General features: G+C 45.9%; 1 protein-coding gene and 1 long non-coding RNA gene across 4 annotated transcripts in view; one reads left to right on the top strand and one right to left on the bottom strand.

Moving 5' to 3' along the window:
- The first annotated feature begins 1,294 nt into the window (after nucleotides 1-1,294).
- The window catches only part of LOC309360375, a 62,579-nt gene continuing 49,580 nt past the window's right edge, over nucleotides 1,295-14,293 (top strand). For both annotated transcript variants that reach the window (XR_014164066.1, XR_014164067.1), the window contains exons 1-2: nucleotides 1,295-2,197; nucleotides 3,311-4,490. This is a non-coding gene — a long non-coding RNA (uncharacterized lncRNA). The remainder of the gene's footprint in view (nucleotides 2,198-3,310; nucleotides 4,491-14,293) is intronic.
- On the bottom strand, nucleotides 4,502-13,814 carry CDKN2B (cyclin dependent kinase inhibitor 2B). 2 transcript variants are annotated; one of them, XM_081894954.1, is made up of 3 exons: nucleotides 13,591-13,814; nucleotides 11,932-12,678; nucleotides 4,502-5,885 (listed from the first exon to the last, which is right to left on the bottom strand). In XM_081894954.1, exons 2-3 carry the CDS (start codon nucleotides 12,094-12,096, stop codon nucleotides 5,628-5,630), a joined length of 423 nt encoding a protein of 140 aa, XP_081751080.1. In that variant the 5' UTR covers nucleotides 12,097-12,678; nucleotides 13,591-13,814; the 3' UTR covers nucleotides 4,502-5,627. The 2 variants fall into 2 exon arrangements, with proteins under 2 accessions (XP_081751080.1, XP_081751081.1); XM_081894955.1 differs by having other exon boundaries at nucleotides 11,932-12,467.

The following is a 14,293-nucleotide window of genomic DNA, read 5'->3' as shown; positions in this document are numbered from 1 at the left end:
GTTTTAAAGAAGGAATCTCTTCCAGCCCTATGTGGAGATGTTAGGGACTGTGTGTTCACAAGATACAGTATGTGGTTAGCTGCTCTGAGCACATGGGGAAATCAAAGAGGCTGGGCTTTTTGCTTTCATAAAAGCAAAAATGTGAAGCTCTAGTGAGAGCCAGTGTGGTGTAGTGGTTAAGAGCAGTGGACTCGTAATCTGGTGAACCGGGTTCGCGTCTCCGCTCCTCCACATGCAGCTGCTGGGCTAGTCACACTTCTCTGAAGTCTCGAAGTCTCACTCACCTCACAGAGTGTTTGTGGTGGGGGAGGAAGGGAAAGGAGAATGTTAGCCGCTTTGAGACTCCTTAAAGGGAGTGAAAGGCGGGATATCAAATCCAAACTCTTCTTCTTCTTCTAGTTAAATAGATTGTTAACAGTTAGGTAAGCTTGCCACTTCATAAAAGGTTGCTTTTCTGTTCTGCATTTAATTAATAAAGCGCTTGTTTTACTGTGAATTAATAAAACTGATTTTATAGTTCACCCCAATTTTAATTACTTGACTGCTGATGAGGAGAGGCACCGGATAAAAACAGATGGAGATTCTTATGAGCGGTCCATTGATACTTTTATTTAAATAACATGAATACCAAACAGCAGTAAAACAAGTCAGTAAAGCCCAGTGGTAATCTGTCACAGGCTAAGAAATGCTAACTAGTCCAAATACTTGACAGATTCACTCCCCCGGAGCCTGATCCTTCACAGAGCTCTACTCAGAAGTCCCATTGAGTTCAATGGGCTCAGAAAGGTAGCATCATAACCATCCCATTTGGGCTCTCTGGTCCAACCGTTAATTCCTTCACTTAGAATATGCTTCCATGATTATCTACAGATCAAACATTTTCTACCCAAGTCCTCTATACTTAACGACTATAGAATAATTCAGCAGTGACCCTTCCACTGAAACCTGCCAGAGCTGGAGCACATATTACACGTATTACCATTCAGAAGTTGCTGAAATTGGGATGACAGAGGCTAGTTTTCAACTTGCAAGATGCACATGAATAGTACCAAAAGAGTCCGTTACTATGGGAGATATTCAAGTAAGTTTTTATCAGATACATTGAAATCAATGGGCATAGCTAAGTTAGGTTCATTAATTGGAGCAGGTCTACTCTGAGTCCAGCTTACTCGAATACCACTTCATATGTCTGAATTTCTCAGCCATCACCCATGGATGTCAGTGTCAATCATGTACATGACACATTCTGTGGATCATAACCTGTGAATGGAATGGCCAGTGAAAGAAAGAAAGAAAGAAAGAAAGAAAGAAAGAAAGAAAGAAAGAAAGAAAGAAAGAAAGAAAGAAAGTAAGTTTTTGTTCTAAGCAAGGAGGCTGAAGAAATCTCTCTCTTCCTTATTCAGCAAGCAGAACCTGCAGTAGCTCTCTGACTACAGATGACATACTCCTACCCAGGGCCAATTTGAAAGGGAGCCAGGAAAGCCATTTGACCTGGGCTTCAAGCTCAAAGGCGCCACTTTGAAGATTTTTTGGCACGTGATAAGTTTCATAACTTGTTTTTGTGCACATCAGATGAAAATGAGACATACCCACTCAGGGTAGAGCTGCAAATTTAAGCTAATAAGAGATGTGATTTGGTAGAAGACTTGATTTCTTAACTTATAAAGAATAATTTCATATTAAATAACTTTTTTGCATACTCATAAATATATATTGGTTATGGTGGCACAAGATTAGACTGTAATTAGTGGGGCTCCCTTGACATATAATTAGCTGATTATATATAAGCAAGCAACTCACTGTTTGGGGGGAGTGCCTTGTTATGTTTCAATGTGTCATCATTTTTAATTGTTATTATGACTAAAGGCCTCAAAATCTGGAAGAGGTCCAGGCCTCTGTAGACCTCTCCCTGCCTCTCCCTGGCTGGTACAACACTTCAATATTCTCAGAATATTATTATTAATTGCACTTATTAGCTGCTTTCCTTTGCATCATGTAACCCAAAGCAATATACAAAACAGTGCAAAGATTAAAAGCACAACACAAAACATGGGAAAAAACCATTTTCATTCATACATGTCTGTGATACATATATCCGTAAGTGGGGAGCCACCATGAAAAGGCCCATTTTCATGTTCCCACCACCCACACTTTCCTTGAAGGGGGCACATAGATGCTGAATGTAGGATCCTATTTGGTTCATGTACTGGTTCATGTCTTTTAGGTAGTTGTATCCTGCATAAGGCTTTATAGCTCAAAACCAGCAGGTTGAGTCAAATCCAGAAGCTATTTGGTAGCTATTACATTTGTGCCAGGATTGGTTTTATATGCTCAGATCCATCTTGTCCTGGCCAGCAGTCTGGCTGTTGAATTCTGCACCAGCTACAGATTTCAAACAATCTCCAGAGGCAGCCCCATGTATAACCCGTTGCAGTAATCTAGCGTAGAGGTTACCAGAGCATAGACAACAGAAGTTAGGCTGTCTCTGTACAGATGGGCCACCACTCAAAGCTGTTGGGTGGCCCTTGATGCCACCAAGGTCATTTGAGCTTCAAGTAACAGATCCAGGAGTACCACCAAGCTATGTACCTGCTACTTCCAAGGAAGTGTAACTCTCCACCCAGAACAGGTGACATCCCCTTTACCTGGTCTAGGGAACCACCTTGTCTGGATTAAGCTTCAGTTCATTAGTTCTCATCCAACCAAGGCCAGATGTTGGTCTAGAGCAGGCTTCCTCAACCGCAGGCCTCCAGATGTTTTGAGACTACAGTTCCCATCATCCCTGACCACTGGTCCTGCCAGCTAGGGATCATGGGAGTTGTAGGCCAAAAACATCTGTAGGGCCAAGGTTGAGGAAGCCTCACCTAGAGGCACAACTGAGCTACATCTGCAGATCTAACAGAGAAGTAGAGCTGTGTGTCACCAGCTTATTGCCTGCACCATACATCAAAACTCCAGATAACCCATCCACCAGTTTCATGTACCTGTTAACAGTTGCGCCAGAAGAATACCATGGCCAATGGTATCAAAAGCTGTTTATATATTAATTTAGTTTTTGTGGGGCTTTCCTTTGAAGTGCACCTGAGAGATTAGCTCCGTTCTTCACCAGGGCCAGGGCCTTTTCAGTGATGGCTCCGACCTGGTGGAATGCTCTGTCCCATAAGACTAGGGCCCTTCTGGATTTAACCTCCTTCTGTCGGGCCTGTAAGACAGAGCTATTCTGTCTGGCCTTTAATTTGAATTCAGCCTGATCTTGTATTTCCCTTCTCTTCCCTCCCCCTCCCCTTTTATGAAGATTACCCGCTCTCAGACCCCACAGCTAATTCTCCCTTGGCCTCCTCACTGGCCCAAGTAGGACTAATTCAGCCAGCTAGCCCTGGTGACTATCTAATGTTTATTGGATGGATTTTCCCCAAATTGATTTTTGATTTTTGAATTTTATTGTTATTAATGTTTTATACTGTATTTTATGCTGCTTCTACAATTAAGTGTTTTAAATTTGTTGTTAGCTGCCCTGAGCCCGGTTTTCTGAACCGGGAATGGCAGGGTATAGATTAAAATATATATATTTATTAATTTATTATTATTATTCCTAGATATCTCCTTAACAACGAATTTACACTTCCTGAATCAAAAGGTTGCCTTAAATAGTTGTTAGCGGTGATTTCCTTTTACAGCGAAGGCTTAGGGTACAATGATTTGCTTTCCTAGAAAAAGCCCAGTGCAAATTAGGTGTGTACCAATCTTTATTAAACAACTGGGGATTAAATCTCTAACTTTGTCCAGGGCTTCAATGCAGTTCAGGCATCCTGAACTTTCTCTGGATTCCACACTATGTTTATAAAGTTATCTGCTTAAACCCCAGTGAGTATACAAATAAAATGTATTACTATCTCCCATTTCAGCTGGGTTGACTAAGGAATTCCAGAATACCTACTGAGTATGCATGTTTTTTTATAGGGGTCAATCTCTATCCTCGCTCACGTTTAATCCAGATTTTTCCAGGAAAAACCAGATAAGTGAAAAGCAAAAAACTAAAACTTGTTGCCAATGACCCATTTGCAATATATTCAGTTTCTGTCTGGAAGCGCCCTGAATGCATATTTAACATTTTCAGGGTTTCATGTTTATCCAGGCATTGCTTCCTTGAAATCTGATTGCATGGCGTTAATATGCATTGTCTCATATAGTCAGATTGAAGGATTCATTTTGACACTTTAAGAATTCGAAAGCATTTGTGTGAACTTCTTAAAAAGAAATTGGCGGATAAATAAAAAAAAAGGTGATGTGTGTGTTATTAGCAATAGCCTCACAATTATATTGCAAAGGCCATCCTTCATCCTTTCATTCCTCCGTTAATTTTTCCCTTGGGGCCTTCAAGGAAAAACTAACAGGCATAACTTGTGCAAATGAAAAACCATGGCAACAGGAGCAGAGTGCATTTAGGCAAGAAGTGACAGGTTGGCACAATCTTCATTCTCCCCAACAAGGTGGGGACCAACTCTGGGGATGCGGCGCTCATCTCGCTTTATTGGCCGAGGGAGCCGGCGTACAGCTTCCGGGTCATGTGGCCAGCATGACTAAGCCGCTTCTGGTGAACCAGAACAGTGCACGGAAACGCCGTTTACCTTCCCACCGGAGCGGTACCTATTTATCTACTTGCACTTTGGCGTGCTTTCGAACTGCTAGGTTGGCAGGAGCAGGGAGTGAGCAACGGGAGCTCACCCCGTCGCAGGGATTCAAACCGCCGACCTTCCAATCAGCAAGCCCTAGGTTCTGTGGTTTAACCCACAGCACCGTTCCCAATACTCTCTGATACTGCATTTCAAAGTGCTATTTACATTTCACACAAGGAACACTGTTAACATCCATAACACAAACCAAGGCAGAGTTTCGTAATCTGAGACTGGGGCTCTTGCAGATGGGGTGTGTGTGTCTGGACTCTTCATCTCAGGCTCCTGAGTTGGAGCCCCACATTAGGCAAAAAGATTTCTGCAGTGCAGGCAGTTGGACTAAGTCAACAATTGTGGTCGCTTCCAACTCTACAATTCTATGGTTCTATGGCACCCTGTGCAAGGCACCCTGCAATGGATCTTCTCAGTTTTGCACCCCCTTGGCTCAGTGCCCTGTGGGTGGAGTGGGTGTGTGTGTGTCTCCTGCCCACACTGCCTTAAATACAGCATTGCTACACCAACCCCATCCACTGTGGGGTATCATGGTCAAGGATAAATGGGAGTTGTTCATCCCGCAAAATCTGGGCAGCCATGAATCCCCAACCCCTGGACTATTGTCTCAGTTTCCTTTTAGAACATCATTGTACATGGGAGGCTGGCATGGGTGGGAGACCAGGAGACACTGTCCCACCAACCGACATACCCATTCTCCATGCGTAGTGGAAGCATGTAAACATCTAACAAGCCACATTTCAAACGAAGCAGGATCGTAGAGTTTATGCTGGCGCCGAAATTGTAGCTCCATCTCGCTTGTCTCTGACGGGTGGGGTTCAAGAGCCAAGCCAAAGGGTCTTAAGTTTACGCACCCGCGATTCTTCTTCTCTTCCGCCGGCGGGGTGGGGAGCTCTCCGCTTGGTCTTCTGACTTCATCCCGGATCTCAAGTCAAGAGAGTTTCAGCCCGATGGCGCCTGGAGGTAAGCGACCACCCGGCTCTGGCCACTTTCTTCAGCCAAGTCCAGCGGGCGGCGTCCCCAGCGGTCCCGCACGTCGAAGCGAGCGCTCCCTCGGCGCAGGACCCGCAGCGTGTCCAGGAAGCCCCCGCGGGCCGCGTCGTGGACCGGGAACGTGCCCGTGGACGGATCGGGCCGGTTGGGATCCGCTCCTCTTTGCAGAAGCAACTGAGCTACCCCGGGGTTCCCCATCATCATAACCTGGAGGGAAAAGAGGAGAGGAAAGTCAAGGTTTGCGCATCTTTACGCTTTCTGTCTAGGCGCTTGGAGCGGCCATGTTCTGCGGGTTGAAATCGCCAAGATCCTGACCACCACTCTGCATTAATTAGCTCATAATATTTCTGATTAAATAATTGGGGGGGGGGTGTTTGCTAATCTGTGTACTGTTCATAGGAGCCAACTCCTATGGGTCGAGGCGGCTTTGTCCCACCAATAAAATATTTGAGAGGGCCGCCCCCTAAAGTTGATGGGTGTTGCCATTTTAATGGTGTGTGTGCACCGCGTCATAGGATTATGTGACTGATTATTGGGGCGGGGCTTAGTTCCCCCCCTATTTTATCCTGAATTGTTGTACCCTAAGTTGGATCTAAACTTTAAAAGGCGCAGTGTCAAAGTTGAAAAGTTAATCATACGATCATATTATTATTATTATTATTATTATTATTATTATTATTATTATTATTATTATTATTATTATTTGCCCGCCCCTCCGTCTAAGGTCCCTGAGGGGTTCCAACATTAAAGCGATATTAAAGAGAGTTTAAAATAACTTACAAACACAAAATAAGGCGAGTCCTAAAAGTACACACGTCAAGTTTCAGAACCTAGGGGTAAAGAGGGTTTCCTTGGGGCGAAGCATCCCACAAACGCCTCGGAAAGTCTGGTAAAGGACACCGCTAGGCTTTATCCGGCCAAAGCTCCGTTTACTCCGCGTCCTTCGAAGGGACCATTTCGGAGAAATTGGCAAGAGGCTCTTTGTTGGAACTGGGCAAATCTCAAGAAACGGAAAGGTTTCTGATAGACCTCTCTCTTTCGTGGATGGAGTAAGTAGTAGTAGTAGTTTTAATAAGTTTAATAATCAACAGTAATAAGATTTTTAAGGGTGGTATCTGGTTGAGTCATTCATAGCATGACACCCAGAAAGACGAACGGTGCATACCATTCAATTTTTGGGGGTGGAAACGCGTCCCATAAAACTGAAAATGGTGGGACATGCTTCCGAATAATGATAATAATAATAATAATAATAATAATAATAATAATAATAATAATAATAACAATAACAACAACAACAACAACAACAACAACAACAACAACACATAAAAAAGCACGCTCGGCTTTTATTTTAATTCTTTGTTGGAAGCCACCCAGAGTGGCTGGGGAAACCCAGCCAGATGGGCGGGGTATAAATTTATTATTATTATTATTATTATTATTATTATTATTATTATTATTATTATTATTATTATTATTCAGAAGGATCCCAGCTGGAGATAACAGGATCCGTGTCTTCTCTCTCCACCGAGGCGAACGTATTCGCTTCTGCCGCTTCTTTCCCATGGAGAAGGACGGCTCCCACGGAATCAATCTCAGCCCAAACTGGCGCGCACGTTGCGCTTGCTTCGGAAAGGCGGGTCTGCAAACTCTCCGGATGGGCTGTAGTGAGAGGGGCAGTTCTTGAGCAGCAAGGAAAACTGGAGAGACGAAACGAGCGAGGAAACCAAGCGAAGAAAGAAAACCTGAACTAGCAGCGGGGTGTGAGCGCAGCCACTCCTATCAAATGCCAAATATTGACATTTTTAATGTTATAAGAAATAAATGTTTACCAAAGGCCTGGATCTTCAGGTGGTGGTTTTCTTGGAGGGAAGTCGGAGTCTTTTTAAAAAAATAAAATAGGGCTCTTTATGTCTGCAAGGTTGACGTTTGAATCTAATGCTAAATTAAAAGCTGCAGCCATCTCTAAGGACGAGTGCGAAGCTGGACGGACGCAAACGAAACCTCTGCTTGACGAATGATTTTGCCTCAGACCCTAAAAGGACTAAAAAGCAGTATTATTTTATTTTATTTTTTGCATCCTTCCGCGTTGCTCTCTGTTCACAGCCCAGCTGAGGAGGAGTAGGTAGAGTAAATCGATTCACAAATGCAATGCAATAACTGATGCGTGGTTGTGATTTGGAGAGGGAACGAGCTGCTACAATTGGAAACATGAAAGCTGCCCTTTTTCATTCAGTCGGGCTAGCATCATCAAGGAAATGCGGGCCATCCCACTTCAGTTTAATACAGTGACTGACTGGCATTAGTAACAAAGGTATAATTTCTAAAAGAGGCGCAGTGAAATAAAAGTCTACCAGAATTCACTTTTCTTCCCGGAAGCCGTATCAAACTATAGACGCGAAGAGGAAAAGTGAAGACGCGTCACAGCAGAGGCTTTAAACCAGGCATAGGCAAACTCCGGCCCTCCAGATGTCTTGTTAGCTAGGGATGATGGGAATTGTAGTCCCAAACATCTGGGGGGGGCGGAATTTGCCTATGCCTGCAATTTAAACCAAGGATGTGGAATATGTGGCCCTTCAGACGTTTCAGCATGGCCAAAGGTTAGGATGCTGAGAGGTTGCAGGTTTGGAGAGGTGCAGGTTCTTGTACGAAGTTAAGCGCCTCATTGTGCTAAACCGGCACCATTTTAAAAACAACGCATTTGTTTTTAAAATGAAAAAGCACGACCTATTGCTCACTCCGCTGTAAAAGAAGGGATATCCGTGCAGGTTGTGTTTTTATTTTAAAACAGACTTATTGTAATTCTAATTATACCCAAATGTGGAATGTAGTGCTGATATCTCTGGCCCTCTTTTTGCTTTTCTCTGCTTCGAAATGTCATGCCCGTTTTCTGCTTGACAATTCCGTTTTCCGCTTGATTTCGCGCGTTCATAAAATCAAAGAGTTACGATTAAGTGCAGCTGCTTAAGAGCGCGAACGTATCATCCGTCATCACTCGAAAGTAAGCTCCATTGAGCTTAAAAACCTTGGAAGTTTGGGGGCAACTCAGGTTGCCGAAGACGGGCTTGCAAATCTCAGTTAAAAAAACATGCAAGGCTGGAAGGGAGCCTTACAAAATCCAGCGCGAGGCTTACTCCCAGGTTAATGCGGTTAGGATCGCGGGGGGGGGGGGACTTGATTAAAATATTGGGGGAGGGCAACTAAGCCCTGCCCCGCATAATCGATCACATGATGTGACACGCACACCATTTGAATGAGAATTCCCCTCAATTTGGGGGGGGTGTCGTCCATGGGCGTAGCCACGATTTATTGGGGGGGGGGCGAACCCAGTTATCTGTGACACAATTGGTCAGTTAAGTATTTTTATTTATTTACTTAATTGGCCCCTCGCTGCCTCCCCCTGGCTACGTCCATGGCAGCCTGGGCCCCTCTATATTTTATGGGGGGGCCCGAAGGGAGCTCGGCCCCTAGGAGTTGGCTCTCATGATTGCATGTAATACTCACTTTACAAGAGCGCAAGGCTTCTGTTAACCTCAATGGGGCTTACTTCTGAGTAGGCACGAATGGCATTTCATACCCGAAGTCTTTTCTCTGTTTCGCTAGCTCTTTTCAGGTAGGTAGGTAGCCGTGTTGGTCTGCCGTAGTCGAAATGAAATGAAATGAAATAATTCCTTCCAGTAGCACCTTAGAGACCAACTAATTTAGTTATTGGTATGAGCTTTCGTGTGTGTTCATGCAGAGAACTTTAAATTAATCGGTCAGTGAGGCTGAGTTGCCGCCGTCGGTTGAAATCTGAGCTGGATTTCTCGATCTCCAGCTACGGAATCAAAAAGTTAGAATAAAACCCAGAACAGAAAAGGGGAGGTAGTTTTCGAGAGATGTGTGACCCCCAGGTGACTTTTAAAAGCAACTTTTCCCATTGTGAAAAACAAAGAAACCCCAATGAGGTTAAATAAGAGTATAGCTGTCATCTTTTCCCTTTGCTTGCGAGGAATCCTATTCGGAATAAGGGAATTTCCCTTAAAAAGGGGGGAAAGTTGACAGCTATGAATAAGAGTGAGATGAATATGTATATGGTTGATGATTAATTCTAGATTTTAGTCTAATGTCTCCAGTCATTTCGGGGTTGCAGTGATTTTTCATTCTCTCTCCTCAATCTAGGCAGACACCATATATTTGAAACACACGACTCCAGCCCACCCCCCAGTCCTGGAAACTGTAGTTTCGTGTGAGGGGTAAACCACACATCTCAGGATTCTTGGGCAGGGGGAGATGTCATGTGTTTTAAATGGTTGCGTTTTATAAGGCTGAGAAGACGGACTTTGGGAGGGTCTCAAATCGTTTTGAGAATAAAACAGGACACATTCTGGCAACTGAATGTATTATTAGAGGGCTGGTTCTCCTCACTTGAAATGTTAATATTTGTTATTGAAATCTGTTTCCGAAGTGGGGATCTGTTCTATACAGTACAGTGGTACCTCGGGTTACATACGCTTCAGGTTACAGACTCCTCTAACTCAGAAATATTACCTCTGGTTAAGAACTTTGCTTCAGGATGAGAACAGAAATCGTGCAGCGGCAGCAGGAGGCCCCATTAGCTAAAGTGGTGCTTCAGGTTAAGAACAGTTTCAGGTTAAGAACAGACCTCCAGAACGAATTAAGTTCTTAACCACAGGTACCACTGTACCTCTGTTACGTAAACATAAACTGAAACAAGATCCTTATTTAAATATAGTATTTTCCAAAGACGACACTGTGGTTGCTGTTGTTTGGCGGTGGGCGCGGGGATGAGAGTCCGAACCTGGGGCAGCGATTGCTCCAATAATTTTATTCTCCAATCATTTTGTTCACCTTTCTATTTTATTTTATTTATTTTTAGTTTCCTCGGACAGGGCAAGCTGCGCAACATGGACCCAAACTTGGGGGTGGCTCGAAGCCAATCCTCTAGCGTTTAGGGTTCATCCGAACAACTTTTCTAACTTTTCATGGATCCATTTGCCACTGATGGACGTTAAAAGGGTGGACGTTAAATCCTGCCCCCTCCCCCCAATTTTAAACAGGCTGCTCGCTGGCTAGGTCAGTCAGCAGCACACACAAACTGTGATTAATTGCTGTATTTCGGATCTGGGTGTAACCTGGTTTGACTCCTCCTCTTCCACCTGAATTTGGGTGTGGTTATTTTTTGGGTGGGGGGATGATCAGCCCTGTGTTTTGGAACGGGCCAAGTTTGTAGGATCCATCGTGGGCTGATCCTAGGAAGGTAAATTCCAGCGCGATCGCGGGGACTTCCGAGCGAGCGTGTTTTGGGTCAGGGCCCTGCATCGAGCCGATAAGCCTTCTACTTCCAGGACGGTGATTTTAAAGCACACCTGGGTTACTGCGTGCACGCCATAAAGTTCAAAGCACCCAAATCCTGGGAACCTTAATTCACCCCCTCCCAGAGCTTCAGTTTGTGTATTTATTTACTGCAGCTAAATCCCACCTTTTTCCTCCAAGGAGTTCAAACGGCCTCTGTGGTTCTGCACCTCCTTGTTTAATCTTCACAAGGACTCTGTGAGGTAGGTTAGGTCGACAGAAGGCAGTGACTGACTCCAAGGTCACTACGAGTGAGCTTCAGGGCTGAGTGAAGATTTGAACCCTGGACTCCAAGGTCCAAGTCCAGCACTCTAACCACGGTACTATGCGGGGTCCTCAGCACCCTTAAACTACAGTTCCCAAGTTTCTTTGAGAGGGATGGATGCGCGTTAAATGTAAGGCGTGCGCATAGCTAGGAATGAACAGCTACTAGGATCTGACTCTCACTGGACACGGGTTGACTATGGGTTGTTAAAACTAACCCCCTCCCCAAAATAAGCCCCTCTCCGCAAAGCCCCCAATAAATCTAGTTTAGCCCCAGAGTGGTACTCATACTCCGCACCTCTAAACCACACGTTTAAAATTTCAGCCATGGGCGGGATCAGGGGGTCAGCTGCCCTGACCTAAATCAAATTATAATAAAAAATACTTAACTTAAAGTAGAAATGATCAGAATATTTGAAAAGTTCTGACAATTCCCCCCCCCCACTTGGAGTCAAAAGGAAGTCAATTGGTGTGAAGACATTTCATTCCGAATTTGGTCGACAGAGAATGGCGACAGGTGGGTATCCTGTCCGCACCCCAACTTAAATCCTGGCTACTCCCCCCCCCCCGCAGTCTCTCACCCACCTATCTATGGCTCTCCGGCCTCCCTCCTACTGTCCCCGGACGGACCTACCTGGATCGGGGCCCTGCCGAAGCGATTCACCGCGTTGGGGTCCGCCCCGCCATCCAGCAGCCGCCTCAAAGTCTCCAGGTCTCCCCGGGCCGCGGCGTTGGCCAGCTCATCCGCCTTGCCGCGGCCGCCCCCTCCATCCATGTCCGAGCCGAGGGCAGGATCCATCCCACGTAGCCGAATTGCTCACGGGGAGTCAGTAGGGCATCTATGCAGCCGGGCCCCTTGGTGCCCTGCTGCCAGGCTCCCTCCGTCAGATCCGTCAGATCATCAGAGGTATCCCTCCCGGCGCCCGCGCAAGGACGCAGCAGCGATCTCCCCTCCTTCACCTGTGACCAGGACTCGGTTCTCGGTCGACGTTGCCCGCTTCCCGACGGCGCGGACGCCCTTCGAGCAGACCTTCCCCGGCGGGCGGAGCCGTCCAGTCCACTCTTTTCCTGCGCTGGGCTGCGTCTCCCTTTCCCACGGATCAGGCAGGTCTCTATCCAGGCCCGCTGGCTCCCTCTCTCGGCGGCCCGACGTCACGATGAGGAACAAGCCTAGGACCGGGACAGCGGAGGCGAATGTGCAGGAACTTCCCCATCAAAAGTGGGTCACTCCGAGAATAACAGCTGGACTTTCGACCCGTCTGTGCATCCGCTCCCCCTTAAGGGCTCTCTGGGAAGAGATCCTCGCCTGTAGCAAGCTAGCATAAAGCCTGCCACCCTGAGGTGCTGCTTTTCTGCATGCACAGTCCAGGGGGTCGCCAAGCTGTGGGCGCATCTGGCATTTTGAGAGTGCTCTGTGCAGCATCGTTCCCCCCCCTCTCTCTCCTCCCCCCACATCCCGTTCTGGCATTCTTCACATACAAACATACAAGAAAGTCTTCATAGGAACACCACTCTCTCTCACACACACACAGATTAGCTGTGCACGCATCACATTGTAGTTTGCCCCCCACAAAGCTACAATTCCCAGCACCCTTAACAAACTGCAGTTCCCGGGATACGTTGTGGGAAAGGATGTGCTCTAAATGTATAGTTTTTATGCAGTCATTGTTTGCTTTTCCACAAGGGTCTGGCAAAACGTTTGCTTTGATGTTGAATCCCTCTGATTTTACACCCCGCCGCCCCAAAAGTCAGAAGCAAGTTGATTTACATTAATAGCAAATAATAATAATAATTCAAAGATCCGCTGCTGGCAAGCACCACAAGAAGACTGATCGGAGGTACGATTTTTACGCAGCATGGCTGCAAAGCGCACAGCCCATCTCTGGCCGTAGCGGGTGACCGGTGACTTGATGGTGGTTTTGAGGAGGCAGTTTGTTAAAAAAATAAATAAATGGGGACCCACAAGGACTTGGATCTATGCTTTTGCACCATAGCCCGGCTGGGCAGCGCAATACCGGTTCAGAGCGATGGATAGAGACGTGCTCTGTGATTTGATGGTGGTTGGGGCGCGGGGAGGGAACCCGTGAAGAAAGTATCCTGTTTCCAAAAAAAGACCTGGGCAAGATGTGTGCCCTCAGACTCGTCTTTTCTTTTCTTTCCCTTCCTCCTCTACTTTCTGACTCCTGCGACACCCCACTTTCTCTGCAAACCTGGCTGCGCAGGCGCCAGATGTTTGGAGTACACGATTTCCCCCAGAGGATCCTGGGAACTGAAGTTTGTTAAGGGTGCTCACCTGGCGTTGTAGCTCTCTGTGAAGGGTCGACTAAAATCCCCAGAATTCTTTGGGAGATGTCATCTGCGTTTGAAGCCTCCGAACCATTTGTAAGTGGCAAAGCTCCTTGTCATCTGTTTCACTCCAGACAGAGAATATGTATTCGCTAGACAAGCCTAGACTTGCCTCCATTTAGTATGTTCCGTAACAGGGAACCCTCTCAGAACAAGCCTAGACTTGTCCTGTCATATGCTATAGATTCATTCCCAGAAACAGATTTGTGCTGAGCAGTCAGTTTCTAGACTCCTATAAATATACAGCTGACTCTTTTGTTAGGGCTGCAGCAAAAGCTGTGCTCTCTGAACTCCATCTTCTTCCAGGACAACAGACGGGGACTTTTGGCTTTTTACTCAGAGCTGCTGCCTTTGCCCATAAGACCGGGCAGAATCATTCCTTCTCTTTCCAGCGTTCAGAGTGCTGTTGTTTAAGCAGCCAAAACAGTACTACCCACACAAAAATGGCCGAAGTATCAGCAAATCCTGAGGTGTGCAGAAATACATAAATAAAAATAGCCCCAAGAGCTGTTCTCAGTTGGCCACAGAAGGGGAAGGCAAATGACAGAAAAGGAGGGGAGACAAGGAACAGAATAAAACATTCTATTCAGGAGTACTCCATACTGCAATATTCGGCTGCAGGCCTGTCTTGCAATTCTGTTTCTTTGTGT

The sequence above is a fragment of the Podarcis melisellensis genome (genome assembly GCF_964234715.1).
Source record: "Podarcis melisellensis genome assembly, chromosome: 17".
In the NCBI taxonomy this organism is placed as follows: domain Eukaryota; kingdom Metazoa; phylum Chordata; class Lepidosauria; order Squamata; family Lacertidae; genus Podarcis; species Podarcis melisellensis.
Note: the sequence above shows the minus strand (reverse complement) of the source record. Positions and strands in the feature narration are given on the sequence as shown.

Bases quoted from the DNA above. Each gene is read 5' to 3' on its own strand.
- CDKN2B (XM_081894954.1), bottom strand. From the start codon at position 12,096: ATGGATCCTGCCCTCGGCTCGGACATGGATGGAGGGGGCGGCCGCGGC. The intron at 5,886-11,931 runs GTAGGTCCGTCC...TTTTCCCTCCAG, and splicing joins TCGGCAGGGCCCCGATCCAG to GTTATGATGATGGGGAACCC.